Source organism: Melopsittacus undulatus, chromosome 1, assembly GCF_012275295.1.
Source record: "Melopsittacus undulatus isolate bMelUnd1 chromosome 1, bMelUnd1.mat.Z, whole genome shotgun sequence".
Taxonomy (NCBI): domain Eukaryota; kingdom Metazoa; phylum Chordata; class Aves; order Psittaciformes; family Psittaculidae; genus Melopsittacus; species Melopsittacus undulatus.
In genome coordinates, this window is record NC_047527.1 from 97208874 (window position 1) to 97223029 (window position 14156).

General features: G+C 64.3%; 1 protein-coding gene across 1 annotated transcript; it reads right to left on the reverse strand.

The window, feature by feature from the left end:
• Positions 1–322: 322 nt before the first annotated feature.
• NOS3 (nitric oxide synthase 3) lies at positions 323–10942 on the reverse strand. Its single transcript, XM_034068429.1, has 26 exons — positions 10830–10942; positions 9868–9970; positions 9450–9598; positions 8725–8887; positions 8523–8614; positions 8281–8422; positions 8066–8205; positions 7705–7879; positions 7510–7611; positions 7226–7420; positions 7078–7151; positions 6830–6974; positions 6626–6730; positions 6185–6252; positions 6000–6116; positions 5294–5468; positions 5087–5216; positions 4617–4695; positions 4048–4235; positions 3250–3422; positions 2582–2792; positions 1996–2083; positions 1709–1830; positions 1110–1258; positions 610–804; positions 323–533 (listed from the first exon to the last, which is right to left on the reverse strand). Exons 1-26 carry the CDS (start codon positions 10940–10942, stop codon positions 411–413), a joined length of 3516 nt encoding a protein of 1171 aa, XP_033924320.1. The 3' UTR covers positions 323–410.
• Positions 10943–14156: the final 3214 nt, after the last annotated feature.

Below are 14156 nucleotides of genomic sequence, written 5' to 3' on the forward strand. Positions count from 1 at the left end.
TGCACAGAGGAATGCCCTGCCATGGGCAAGGCTGTGGTGTTTGGGGCATGATGCTGGAATGCATGGGCAGATAGCAGTGTGGGTACCAGGGTGGTGTTGCTCACCTGCAGCCATACAGGTCACAGCCATAGGGACAAAACCTACAAACCCAAACACTGTTTCCCCCTGCCCCACATCTGTCACATTCGTGGCCAAGCAGTGCTGGGTGATCCCACTGTGGTGGGGCCACAGAGCATGGTGCACCCGTGTTCACCCCACTGGTGATGCTCAGTGCTGGCAGTGCCACCCACCACACTGGGAGAGGTGAAGCACAGGGACGGAGTTATCAAAACTAAACCTTTACTGGGAAGCAGCACTGCCTGCAGCGAGATGGGGGGACCATCCGCAGGGGTCCCTCTGCCGCAGCACACTCAGGGAGCTGGGCCTGGCTGCCGGCGTTCCTGCATGGAGAAGGACTGGCTGCGGATGCGGAAGGCCACCTCCTGCGTGCGGAAGGTGAGGCCAAAGATGTCCTCGTGGTAGCGGTTCTTGTCCTGGGGGAGCAGGCATCAGGGTGGTGTGCTGGGGCGCAGTGCTGGCACCGGTACACCGTGTGTCCTCAGCCCTTACCCGCAGCTCGCTGATGAAGTCCCCCGCCTGCCCCAGCGTCATGCCGGCTTGCTGCACCAGGATGTGCTGCACCGTCTGCAGCACCTCAGTGGCCATCGTCACATCCCCGCACACATACATGTGCCCGGCACTCTGGCACAGCACCCTGTGCACCTCCGCGGCCAGCTGCGTCCGCAGCACATCCTGCACGTAGGTCTGGGGACACCACAGTGGGGTGGCCACTGACACCAGCACATGGCCACATGTTCCCATCCACACCCTCTCCTGATCCCCATTCTGTCCTATCCTTGTTTCTGCCCCATCCTCATCAGTGTCCCCAGTCCACCCTTGCCTCCATCCCTGTGGAGGCATCCTTAATTCTTTTATCCTTGTGCCCCTCACTCCATTCCTGTCCCCTCTGCCTCTGTCCCCATCCTTGTCTGTATCATACCCCTTGTCCCCACTGTACCCCTGCCCTCAGCTCCATCCTTGTCCCCGTCCCATCCCCATCTCTGTCCCACCTTGGGGGTCCCTGGCTCACGGGAGAAGGCAGTGAGGACCTGGCTGAGGGCCCCCTGCTCCTGTGCCTCCTGCATCTCCTGCCGGTAGATGTGGTCCAGTGTGGAGGAGCGGCAGCCAAACACCAGCACCATGCTGCCCAGGGGACCACCTGCAGAGGGCCAGTGGTTGGGACATGTCTCTGTGACCCCATACCCTTGTCCTCATACCCTGCCTTGCTGCTCTGCCATGTTCTGCAGCTTCCAGACCATTTCCCTGTGTCCCCATGCTGCCCTGTCCCCATGTTTCCCCAGCCCCATGTCTCCATGCCCTCATGCTGTGCATAATTATGCCACCACATTGTAGTTGTGTCCCCATGTCCCCAGCCCTCATCCCTTTCCCCATGTCCCCAGTCCCATGCCCCACATCCCACAATCACCATGCCTTACATCCCCATGCTCCCAGTCCCCATGCCATATCCCTCCATCCCTCTGCCTTGTTCTGCATCCCAGTGCCATCATGTCCTTGTATCCCCATGCCCCTGGCCTCCACCCCCTTCCCCTTGCCCTCAGCCTTCACCCCCGCTCCATGTGCCCCTTGTCCCCCCATCCCCATCCCTGACCTTCTGTCTGCAGATGGTGCAGCCGCTGCTGCCAGAAGCTGCGGAAGGGCGCGATGCCTGTGCCGGGTCCCACCAGGATGCAGGGGGCCTCGGGGGTGGGCGGCAGCCGGAACGAGGGGGCCCTGCGGACATTGAGTCACCGGGGAGTGGGGGGGCCCCGGGGCAGCGCCCGGGGAGGGGTGGAGGGGGTGCAGGGCACGTCAGGAGATGTCCTGCAGGGGGAACCACTGGGACATGCTGGGGGTCGGGGAGACGGGCGTGGGGGGACGGGCAGGGCTGTCCCTTACCCTCGGATGAAGGCAGGCACGGTGTCCCCGGGCTGCAGCCTCGCCAACCATGTGGAGCAGACACCATAGTGCAGGGGTCCCTGTCCGTCTGTGGGGACCCAAGGGGCTGGAGGGGCTGCGGCAGGCAGCAACCTCCAGCAGGGAGCCCCCGCGCAGGCAGACCCCCCTCCCCAGCAGGTCTTGGGACACTTCCATCCCCACGCAGTGGAGTACAGGGGACGTGGAGCCTGGGATGGTGAATGGGGCACAGCGGGATGTCCCTGGAGGCTCCATCACACTCTGTGTGAGGCTGAGTGGGAACCTGGGAGGGCCTGGAGATGCCCTGGGGACCCTGAAGGTGCCTGGGGAACACTGGAGGTGCCCTGGGGACCCTGGAGATGCTCTAGGGACCTGGGAATGTCTGAGGGCCATGAGAGTGCCCTGGGGAACCTGGAGATGCCTAAGGAGCCCTTGAGGTACCCTGGGAACTTGGAGATGCCCTGGGGACAATGCAGCACAAGGATGCTGGGAGCAGGCATTGCAGTGCCCATGGCATGGCAGAAGGCAGCAGCCCCCAGCACTCGTCCCCCTCCCGGTCCCCACTCACCCTCACTGTGGTAGGTGACAACAGCCACGGTGAGGTGGATCTCCCCGGGGCTGAGGCCGGGTGCGGAGCTGATGGAGTAGTAGCGGGGCTGGAGCAGCGGGAGCTGGGTGAGCAGGAGGGAGGCCGGCAGCACAACAGAGGGGAACTCCTCCAGCACCTCCAGCAGCGTGGGGCACCGGAACCATTTCCAGTCCTCGTACAGCCGAGCGTCCTGCAAAGCACCCAGCTGTGCCATGGCCACCACACCAGCAGCCCCAGCTGCCATCCCAGCCAGGTTGGGGACCAGCATCCCAGCATCCCAGTATCCAGCAAGGGAGGGGCCCAGCATCCCAGTGTCCCAGTCTCCAACCAGGGAGACACCCAGCACTCCAGCAACCCAGTATCCCAGCCAGGGAGGAAGCCAGCATCCCAATATCCCAGTCTCCAACCAGGGAGACACCCAGCACCCCAGCAACCCAATATCCCAGCCAGGTGGGACAGCACCATCCTGATACCCCAGTAGCAGCCAGAGAGGGGGCAGCATCCCAATATCCCAGCCAGGTGGGGTAGCACCATCCTGACATCCCAGTACCAGCCAGGGAGGGGGCAGCATCCCAACATCCCAGCCACGGAGGGCCCCAGCACCCCAGTCAGCAGGGACTAAGCCCCCCAGCGCCCCCAACCCGCACCTGGCCGAGCTGCTGCAGGCGCTGCTGGTCGCCTGGCTCCCGAGCCAGGGAGGCCAGGAGCTGCAGGAACTGGGGGCTCGGCGGGGCGGCCACGTCCAGGAAGAAGGTGAGCGCCTGCGTCAGGGTGCAGGGGGGCAGGCGGCTCTGCAGCACCCAGGGAGGGGGGCACCCACCTGCGGGATGGGCCGGGATGCAATGAGCAAGCGATTGGGGTGGCATGGGGATGCTCAGACCATTCCCCTTTCCTTTTCCCCATCGCTTTCCCCTCCCATTCCCCTTCTCTTTCACCAGCCCCTTCCACTTTCCCTTTTCACAGCCTCTTCTTTCTCCCATTCTGCCTTCCCCCTCCCCAGCTCCTGCTCCTTTCCCAGCCTCTTCCCCTTTTCTTTTCCTTTCCCCTTCCCCTTCACTTCCCTTTCCCTGTCCCCTCCTCTTCCCTATCACTTTCCTTTTCCCGGTTTCTGCTCCTTTCTCTTCCCAGGCCCTTCCCTTTCCCTTTCCCTTTCCCTTTCCCTTTCCCTTTCCCTTTCCACTTCCCTTTTCCCAGCTCCTGTTCTTTCCTCTTCCCCTGCCCCAGCCTCTTCTCTTTCCCTTTCTCCTTCCGTGTTCCTTTCCTTGTACTCTTAAACTTCCCTTCTCCCCAGCCCCTTCCCCAGCCCCATCCCTTTCCCCTTTCCCTTCTCCCTTTTCCTACCCTTTCCTTTTCCCTTTCCCGTCTTCGCTGCCCTCTTGCCAGCCCTTTCCCTCTCCCCTCCCCTTTCCCCATGCCCATCCCCGTCCCGCTGCCCAGTCCCGTACCGCTGGGGTCCCCCTCCCGGCTCTCCACGCTCACGGGCTGCTCGGCTGGCGGGGAGTCCTGCACGCGCGCCAGCAGCCCCTGGACCAGCTCCTCCCGGTTGGCCGGGAACACACCAAGGTGGTCCCCGGGCTGGTAGCGCAGCTCCGCCTGCCCCGACGAGCACAGCCGCACCAGCAGCGTGGCCCGGCTGCCGCGGGGGTCAGGGCTGGGAAACCCGGGGGGGGGGGCGGCCAGGGATGGGGTGTCCCGGCCCCAGGAATGGCGGTGTCATGGGGATGGGGATGCCGGGGATGGGGGGACCGGGGATGCGGGTGTCCCAGGGATGAAGGCATCTGGAGATCCCAAGGGCACGGGAAAGTGGGAGGTTCTGGGGATCGGGGTGTCCAGGGACTAGGGGGTCCTGGTCCCAGGGATGGCAATGTCACAGGGATGGGGGGGTCCCGGGAACTCGGGGGGGCGAGGGAGTACTGGGGGTCCCAGGCGCATGTGGGGGGGTTCCCAGGGGTGGATGGTCCCAGAGGTGGAGGGGTCCTGGGGATGGGGGGCTTCCAGGTTGAGGGGGTCTCACCTGGACTCCTCGCTCTGCAGGTTCTCCACGGAAAGCACCGTGCAGGGGAACACCCGGCGCTTGTGCAGGTGGGACAGCCCTGGGAGGGTACGGGGGGGCTGAAGTTATTGGGGGGGCACAGGGGGGCTGGGAGGGACTGGGGGAGGGCTGGGGGGTGACAAGGTGTCTTGGGGGGCAGTTGTGGGGAGTCACAAGGATGCTGGGAGGGGATGTAGGGTTGGGTTTTACAGGAAGTCATGGGCGGCTGGAGAGATAAGGGGGTGACAGGGGGTTGTAGGGGATCCCACATTTGCACTGACTGAGGGTGTCTCGAGGGGGCTTTGGGGTGTCCCCAGAGCTGTGGGGTGCAAGGGGATGTCCTGGGAGGGGGGCATGGGGAAGATGCTGATCACATGTGGAGGGTGATGCAGAGGGTCTGGGGTGTTGGGGGGGGCCCGGGGCGCATCTCGGTTCCCGGGGTGTTGTGATACCTGCGAGGGTCTCGGTGGCCTGGGGCTGCACAACCAGCCGGTGCCTTTGGCGCTTCCAGCCCTGCGGGGGGGCGAAGAGCTCCTCGGCCCCCCACGCCCCGTCCCCCACACAGAAGGTCTCGCAGGCAGCCTGCGGACACAGAGCGGGGCCCGGTGGGTACCGGAGGGTGTCAGCAGGTGCTGCCCCCCCCGGTGCCCCCTCCTGACCTGGAAGACGAGGCGGGCCCACGTGCGGAAGGACTCCTCCTGGGCACAGAGCTCATCGCCCTCCCCCATGGGCAGCACCCGCTCCCCCCCCAGCTCCTCCAGCCGCGTGTCCACGGCGCGGGCGAAGGCGCAGAAGTGGGGGTACGCCCGCGAGCCCAGCCCGAACACCGAGAACCTGCCGGGAGGGGGGGTGAGCGCAGGGAGCCCAGACCCTGACCCGCCGGTCGAGGGGTGGAGGATACACTGCTGGGGGGGGGGGGACGGGACGCAGGGATTGGGGACATCGGGACACAGGGTTGGGTGAAGCAGGGCCTTAGGGCAGGGGCTGAAGGGGATGGGGACACCAGGCTGCGGGGATGGAGCACCCAGGGCTGGGGACACACAGGGCTGTGGGGGAATGTACATGGCTGTCGGTGGGGCGCACCCAGGGCTGTGTGTCAGGGTGGGGCTGTGGGGATGGTCGGTGTCAGCAGGGGCTGCTCAGGGCCGTTACAAGCAGGGTTCAGGGTTGGGGCTGCTCCTGCCCCTTCCCACAGCCATGGGACAGACAGGGCTGGTGCTGCTGGTGCCAGGGCTGGTGCCCACCACAGGCTCTGCCCCATCCCCACCAGCAGCAGGACCCTCAACAGGGTATCCTGAGCCCCAGCAGAACACTGAGCTCTGACAGAGGACCCCATGCCCATGGCTGTGGCCATGCCAGCAGTACCGCAGGGCTCCCAGTGTGCCGGCACTGTCCGTGTTGCTCAGTTGCCGCCGCTTCTTCTTCCAGGAGGCGACGAGCTGGTCGGACTGAGAGACGCTGTTGAACCGCAGCTTGTAGCTCCTGTGTGGGACGGGAGGGTGAGTGCAGGGCACTGGCAGAGGGATCCCCAATCTCCCCAGGGTGCTCACATGGGTGGCTCAGCCTGGGAAGTGCTGGTGTATGGCGAAGTCATCTCCATCAATGCTTTGGAGAAGCTCTGTTGGGGGGGCACGTGTCACAGGCACATCACTACCCCATCCCCATCACATCCCATCCTCATCCCCATTCCCTTCCCATCCTCATGCCCATCTCCATCCCTGTGCCCATCTCTATCCCCATCCCCATCCCATCACCATCTTCATTCCCATTCCATCCTCATCCCCATTTCAGTTCACATCCCAGCCACACTCCATCCCCATCCCTATCCCCATTGCACACCCATCCTTATCTCCATTCCCATACCATCCCACTTCCATCCTATTCCACAGTATTCCATCCCCATCCCACTCTTATGCCATCCACATCCTATTGCCATCCACATCCTATCCCCATCTCCATCCCATCCCCTTTCTTCCCTAGCAGCCCCTCACCTCTGCACACTCAGGGGGGTCTCCATTGCCAAAGGTGCTGGTCACCACCAGCACCAGGGTCTCATGCTCCAGGGACACCACATCATACTCATCCATGCACAGCACCTGGGTGGGGAGCAGGATACAGGGTTGGGATGTGGGCATGGAGCTGCAACCAGCCCACCGCAGCCCAGGCTGTTGCTCCCCCCATTTCCTCCTGCCCACCTTGGGGTCAAAGGCACGTCGGAAGAGCTGGCAGAGGTTCCAGGCATAAGTCCGGGATTTTCCAGTCTCAGTGGCATAGAGGATGGTGGCCTTGACGCGTCGCGCCATCATGTGTCCCATCAGCTTGGCCGAGATCTTCACTGCACTGCGGTGGGGAATGTGGGATCATTGGGTCAGCATCCAGCCCCAGCCTGGGGACCCATGGCCAGGGGTCCTCCACAAGGACCCCGCCAAAGGTGATCACCTACTTGGCCACCTCCTTGAAAGTCTTTCTCCTGGTGACAGTGGTGCCTTTGGACACATAGACCTTCCAGGCATCAGGCTGTGGGGCAGGCAGGGGGTCAGCTGTGTGGCTGTGGGGTTGTGGGGCTATGGAGATGGTGGGGCTGGGCTCACCTGGTAGCGGAAGGTTGGGTAGAGCTGGTAGTTGACCATCTCCTGATGGAAGACTGGGGTGAGGCTGCCCGAGATGGGGGGCACGATCCAGACCCAGTCGGCTGGACACCCCCCTCGTGTCCGCAGCTCATTCTCCATGTGCTTCACAAAGGACTCGGTGGCTGCATGGTGGTCCACGATGGTCACCTTAGCCACCTATGGGTGGGGACAGAGAGCTGGGGGTGCTGGGAGCCCTGGCACGGTGGCAGTGCCGGTGTCCCCTTGGCATGGTGCCGGTGTCCCACCTGGTAGCTGTGCAGCACGGCGATGTTCACCTCCACCGCTGCCTTGTCCTTCCACAGGGATGAGGTCGTCCGTGTGTCCAGCCCCATGCGCAGAGCCACCTCCTGCCAATGGCACAGCATGGCATAGTACGGCACAGGGGGCTCAGCCTGGCTGCCCTGGTCACAGAGGCTCCCAATGGGGGTCCCAGGGCTCACCGGCAGCAGGTTGTAGCGGTGGCTGTCGCAGAGGTTCCTGGTGCCGATCTCACTGCTCATGTACCAGCCATTGAAGGGGGCTGCCGGGAATTCCAGCCCCCCGATCTCCAGCAGCATGTTGGAGACTGCTGGCAGCGCATACCACCGCAGCCCCAGCTCCTCGAACCACGCCAGCCTGAACAGGGGAATTCCAGCCAGAGATCTACACTAATCCCATGAGCATCCTCAGCCTCCATCCCAGCCCCATTCCCATCACCCCAGGGGCACCCAGGCCCGCAGCCATGGCCCATGGGGGATGGAAGAGTCCCGTGGGGCCATGTGGGGCAGGCAGGGCCCGGGGAAGGGACACAGCCCCACTCACGTGGGGTGCTGGAGGGGCACCTCAAGGACCAGCTCTGGTGGGAGGGGGAAGAGCTCAGGGGACTCCTCGGGACTCTGCAGCAGCAGCGGCAGCACATCGAAGCGGCCCTCACCAGGGGTCCAGCCATGGTGAACGCAGAGCTGGGGGTGGCAGCGTCAGGTGGGGGTGACACCAGGGGGATCCGGGTGTCCAGGGGTGTTGAGGGGTCTCCCCACCTCGGTGATTTCCACATTGGCCGGGTCGCCCAGCACGGAGCCGTCAGGCTGCCGGTACCCGGCATAGCGGATGAGCTGCGTGTTCCAGATACGGAAATCACCCCGGCCCGGCATCCGCTGGGGGAAGATGGTGATGGCAGACCTGGGGAGCCAGGGTGGGATGTCACCAACACTCCACTGCCTGTGGGGATGGGTGCTCCTGCCCTGGGTCGGGGGTTCTGGTGGCTGGGAAGAGCTCTCACCGAATGTTGCCACGGTTGGTGGCATACTGGATGTGGGTGCAGAGAAAGCTGAACATCTCCCCAACATTGGCACAGTCCCGGGCATCGAACACCTGTGGGATGGGGTCAGGGCAGTCCAGGGGATGTTGTGCGGCCACCCCATGGAGCACCCACCCCCGGGTGCCCCATAGCCATGGGGCAGGTGTGGGGTAGGGGTCCTCACCTGCAGCTTGTTCCACTGGATGCGCCCCACACAGCGTGCAGCATTGCGCCAGGCCTGCTTGGCACCAAAGACAAGCTCCGGCTCCAGCAGCTGGTAGGTGCCGCTGGCTGCGATGGCAGCCTCCACCTCCCGCAGCCGCTGGGTGTGTGCTGGGGAGTTCTCCCTGCAGAGACCCCACGTCTCAGCTCCCCTGCACTGCTGTGGGGTGCTCCAAGAACGGATGGGGATGGGGTGTCCTGGGCCACAGCTGGGGCTATGAGGTTACACTAGGGCAGAGTTGGGGTTATGAGGTGTCCCAGGGCAGAAATGAGGTGTGCCCTGGGGCTATGGAGTTACACTGAGGCAGCAATGGGGATGTGGGGTGCTCTGGGGAGGAAGCGGCAATGAGGGTACCCTGGGGCATATCTGGGGCTATGGATTTACATCAGGACAGGGATGGAGATATGGGGTGTCCCAGGGCATGTATGGGAATGTGTGGTGCCGTGGGATGGAGGTGGGGATGGAGGATGCCCTGGGGCACAGCTGGGGCTATGGGATTACTTTGTGACAGGGATGGAGATACGGGGTGCCCGAGGGCAGGGATGGGTGTGCTGCTGCCTTGAGACAAGGATGGGGCTTTGGGATGCCTGTCGGGCAGGGCTGAGGTGTGCTCTAGGACGGGGCTGAGGCTGTGGGGTGCTTTGGGACAGCTCGGGGGCTGTGTGGTGAGCACCCTCCCTGCTCACCGCCGCAGGGACACGTAGTACTGCGTGATGAAGTCCCGGGCCAGCCCCAGGAGCTCCTCGGCGGGACGGGCACCCTCGGGGACCGGGGTCGGCAGCGGCCGCGGCAGCACCAGCGAGCCCAGGCAGCGCTGGCCGGAGCAGGGCAGTTCCTGGGGAGGGGGGATCATCAGGGAGCCCTGCTTGCACCGCCAGTCCCAGAGCCCCCATTCCTGCAGCCCCATCCTCATGGTTCCCTGCCCCACACTCCCAGCCTTGCATCCCCAGCCCCGTCCTCTATACATCCATGCTCCCAATTTCCATGTTCTCCATCCCCATAACCCCCATCATGCCCCTTAGCACCCCCCAACCTGTAGCCCCTCATCCTGCACCCTCAGCCCTGCACTCCCCATCCTGCAGCCCCATTGCCGTGGCCCCCCACCTGCAGTGCCTGGGCACACAGCGTGTCGTAGCCGATGCTCCCGGTCTCCCAGTTCTTCAGCCGGGCGAAGCGGGGGGGCTCCGCCGGGCGGGTGGGTGCCAAGCTGGAGAGGGGCAGCCCTGAGCCCAGTCCCGGCACACGGACGGGGGGTCCCAGCCTGCCCCACCCGTGGAGCACTCCTGGAGGTCCCGGCGAAGGGGGAACTGCACTGCACTTGCTCCAGAAGCTCCAGCACTGGGACCCTCGCAGCACCCCGGGGTGCTGGGGACTGCAACCCCCGGAGAGGGTATGGGGGGCAGTGGGGCAGTGGGCTCAGAGGCTTAAGGGGGGACTGAGCTGGAGGGGGTGAAGAGGATGTGGGGGGCGTGGGGCGTTCCTGGGCCTGGTGGGTGTGCATGAGTGTGAACAATGGCTGTGAGTCAGAGCGGGCACCCGGCCACCGAGGGGGGGACCCACCTCACGTCCCTATTCCCGTCCCCTCCTGGCTGGGGTGTCCCCATGTATCCTGGCACTACTCCGCCTCCCACCCCACACCACCCCACATGCTCCCTCCCCTTATATCCATCTCCATGTGTCCCATCCACCCCAGGACATCCTAGCATCCCAGTGTGTCTCACGGGCTACTGGGGGGCCTAGGGCACCGCAGTGGGGCTGCCAGGGACACACCGTGAGCAGGGGGTGGCAGAATGATGTCATGGGGCACCAGATCAGGCTGCACCATGTCCTGCCCTGGTGAGCCGCACATACTATCCCAGTGGGGACAAATCTCCAGGGGGACACGTCCCCGGTGGGCCCCAGCCACGTGGAGACGTCTCCACGAGTGGGTCCAGGCGGGAGGTGACCAAGCAAGGGGTCCCACCGAGGCACAGTGTCCGGAAGCCCCCGTGTGCGCTGCGGTGGGTGCCAGCCCCGCGTCCGCCACCACCCACCCCCCAACCCCGGCACCGTCCCCGCGCACCCACCTGCCCCGCTCGGTGCCGACGCTGTCCTCGGGCACGGCGCTGACCTGTCGGGAGCAGAGGCCGAGGCCGCAGGAGCGCGCGGCGCCGGGCAGCACGGCCGGCAGGTTGCCCATCGTGCCGCCACTGAGCCGCCGGTGCCGGGAGCGGCCGCTTCCTCCGGCTGTGGTGGGAAGTGGTGACCTCGGTGGCCCGCGCCTCCGCCCCGCGCACAATGGGAGCCCCACCACCGCCACCGCACAGCCTGGGGCGCACCGGGGACCCTGCCGTGGGGCGGGAGAGGTGGGGGCTTCGGCCCCGCTGCGACCTCCCTGTGCTCCAGGGGGATGCAGTGACAGCGGTGATGGGGGGTAGCATGCACAAGACCCCGAGCATGGCCATAGGGTCCTGGCACAGCCATGGGACCACCAGTGTGGTCACAGGACCCCCAGCACGGCTACAGAGCTTTGGCATGGCCATGAGACCCCCTGCATAGTCACAAAGCCCCTGGCACAGCTACAGACCCCCAGCATGGCCCCAGACCCCCCAGCACAGTCATAAGGTCCCTGGCATGGCCACGGATCCCCAGCACAGCCATGGGACCCCTGGCACAGCCATGACCTCCCAGGTATGGTCATAGAACCCCCAGCACATCCACAGACCTCCGGTGTGGCCACAGGACCCCCAGTGTGGCCACAGCACTCTCAGAATTGTCACAGGACCCTCCTACCTCCCCCAGCACTGCCTCTCAGGGTGCCATAGATCATGGGCCTCTGGGGGCCCCACTTTCGAACCACAAGGCTGGGGCTCCATGAGGGTCCCAGGCCCCCTCCTCGGACCCCACCCGCGGGCTGTGGGGCGGAAGTCCGGATCGAGCCCCCGGTTTCCCCGGGCCCCACTGCATGGGGCTGCTGCTCTCCACCCAGTTCCTGCCTTTGCTGTGCCAGGCACTTCCCGGGGACCCGCAGCCGGGCACCCCGGGGGGGCTGCAACTCTGGGCACTCCCGGGGGGAGAGCCTGGGGAGAAGGGGCAGGATGGGTGGGGGTCACCCTGGCTACCGGCTGGGCTGGGGTCCCACGGTGACATTGCAGGATGGGACGAGGGTCCCGAGGGAGGTGAGATGGGGAATCCGGGTGCCGGGGGGGGGGGATGCTCGGGGGGAAGAGGTACAGAGGGTCCTGCTCTGAGGAAGTGCGGAGTCCCCGGGGCCCTGGAGGGGGGGTCCCGGCCGTCTGCCGTTGGGGATGGGGGGCGCAGCCGACAGGAAACCGCGCCCGACCCCGGCTGCCGGAGGTTCCTTCCTGCTCCGCGGGGAGCGGGGTGGGGGGGCGACGGGGGGGGTGATGGGCACCACGGGGATGGGGGGCGCAGAGCAGGGGGGACCCCAGGATCCCTAGGTTGGGGGGAGCACAGGCAGGACGGGCGGGGAGCGTGGGAGAGGGTCCTGCCACACAACCCCTCGATGGGTCCTTATCGAGGCCCCACGACGGATGGGTCCCGGGTCCCAGTCCGGGGTTCCCAGATTGCCCCCCCACACACACAGGGGTATTCCTTCCCCCCAGCAAGGATCGTGCCCCCATATTGACCGCCAGGGGCGGGACAGGACTGTCCGTCACTGCAGAGCGCCCATCCGATTGGCTGCCCTTCATGGGGGGCGGGGCCTCGGGCGGGAGGGGCTCAAGGTTTGTCCTGGCCCACGACTCGGCCCCTCCCCACAGCCCCCCCTGCTCCACAGCCCCACCTGCCCCATGGCCCGGCCCCTCCCGGCCCCACTAGTGTCCCCCGGGGGGCAGCCGAAGGACACTCAAGGCTCGGCTGAACTGGGCTGGGCTAGGCTGGGATGGTCTGGGATAGGCTGGGCTGGGGGGGTTGAGCTGGGCTGGGCTAGGCTGGGCCGCTCTGGGCCGGGCCGGGCGGTGCCGCGGTCGCAGCCGTGCAGCGGGACCGGTCCGAATCCCGAGACTGTTTCAGCACCTGGGACAGAGCCCGGCCGGGCGGTGGGACCGGGACCGGGCTGGGATAGAGAGGGGGTTGGAAATGGAGCTGGAAGCGGGACTAGGACTGGAACTAAGAATGGTCTGGGACTGGGACCAGAGCTAGAACTGGGACTGGAATTAGGTCTGGGAATAGGATTGAAAACGGGGCTAAGACCAGCATCGAGACTAGCCTCATGGGTGGGACTGGGATTTGACTGGGACTGGGACTTGACTGGACTGGCACTACAATTTAGACTGAAACTGGGATTGGGACTGGGCTTGATTCTGGAACTGGGCTTAGTCCTGTATGGGAAGGGGGACTGGAACCAGCATCATGGTTAGTAGTGGAACTGGATTGAAACTGGGACTGGGACTGGATTTGGATTAGGACTGTAATGAAGACTGAACTGGAACTGTATTGGGACTCGAAGTGGGACTGAGACTGGATTGGAATGGACTGGGACTGGCACTGGGCTGGATTGGCACAGTGAGCAGGACTGGGAAAGGGACTGGATCAGGAATGGGATTGAGATTGGGACTCAGCACTGGGACCAGAACCACGACCAGATCTGTGTCTAAAATTGTAACTGGAACTGGGACAGAGACTGAGACCGTGACTGAGACTAGGACTAAACTGGACTGACACAGGGAGCTGGAAAGGAACAGGGACTGGGCTGCACTGGATGGGACTGGGACAGGTATTGAACTGGTATTAGGAGTGGGACTGGGACCACTACCAAGACCAGCATGATGATTGGGACTGGGATTGGATTGAGACTATGACTGGGACTAGATTGGGATTAAATTGAGCTGGGACTAAACTGGGACAGAGACTGAGTCTGATAGGGGACTGGGACTGAACTGGGACTGGACTGGGACTGGGCTGGGACTGTAACCATCACTGAGACCTGCACCGTGACTGAGACCAGGAATGGGCTGAGACTGGGACTGAAACTAGAACTGGGACTGGACTAGGGCTGAACTGGGACTAGGACTGGAATTGGGTCTGGGACTAAGATTTGTACTGGAACTGGGACCAGCACTGAGACCAGCATCATGCTTGGAACTAGGACTGGACTGAGACTGGGACTAAAACTGAGGTGGGTCTGGGATTGATTCTGGGACCAGACTGGATCTCAACTAGACTGGGACTGGAATTGGACTTGTATGGGGACAGGGATGGGTACTTGGACTGGGAGCAGCATCACGGTTGGTAGCAGGATTGGACTGAGACTGAGACTAGGACCAGGATTGCGACTAGGACTAGACTGGAACTGGACTGGAACAAGAACTAGAACCTACTGGGGCTGGAACAGAGACTGGGGCTGGGCTGGGTCTGGAATTGAGTTGGATTGGACTGGACTGGGATTGGGA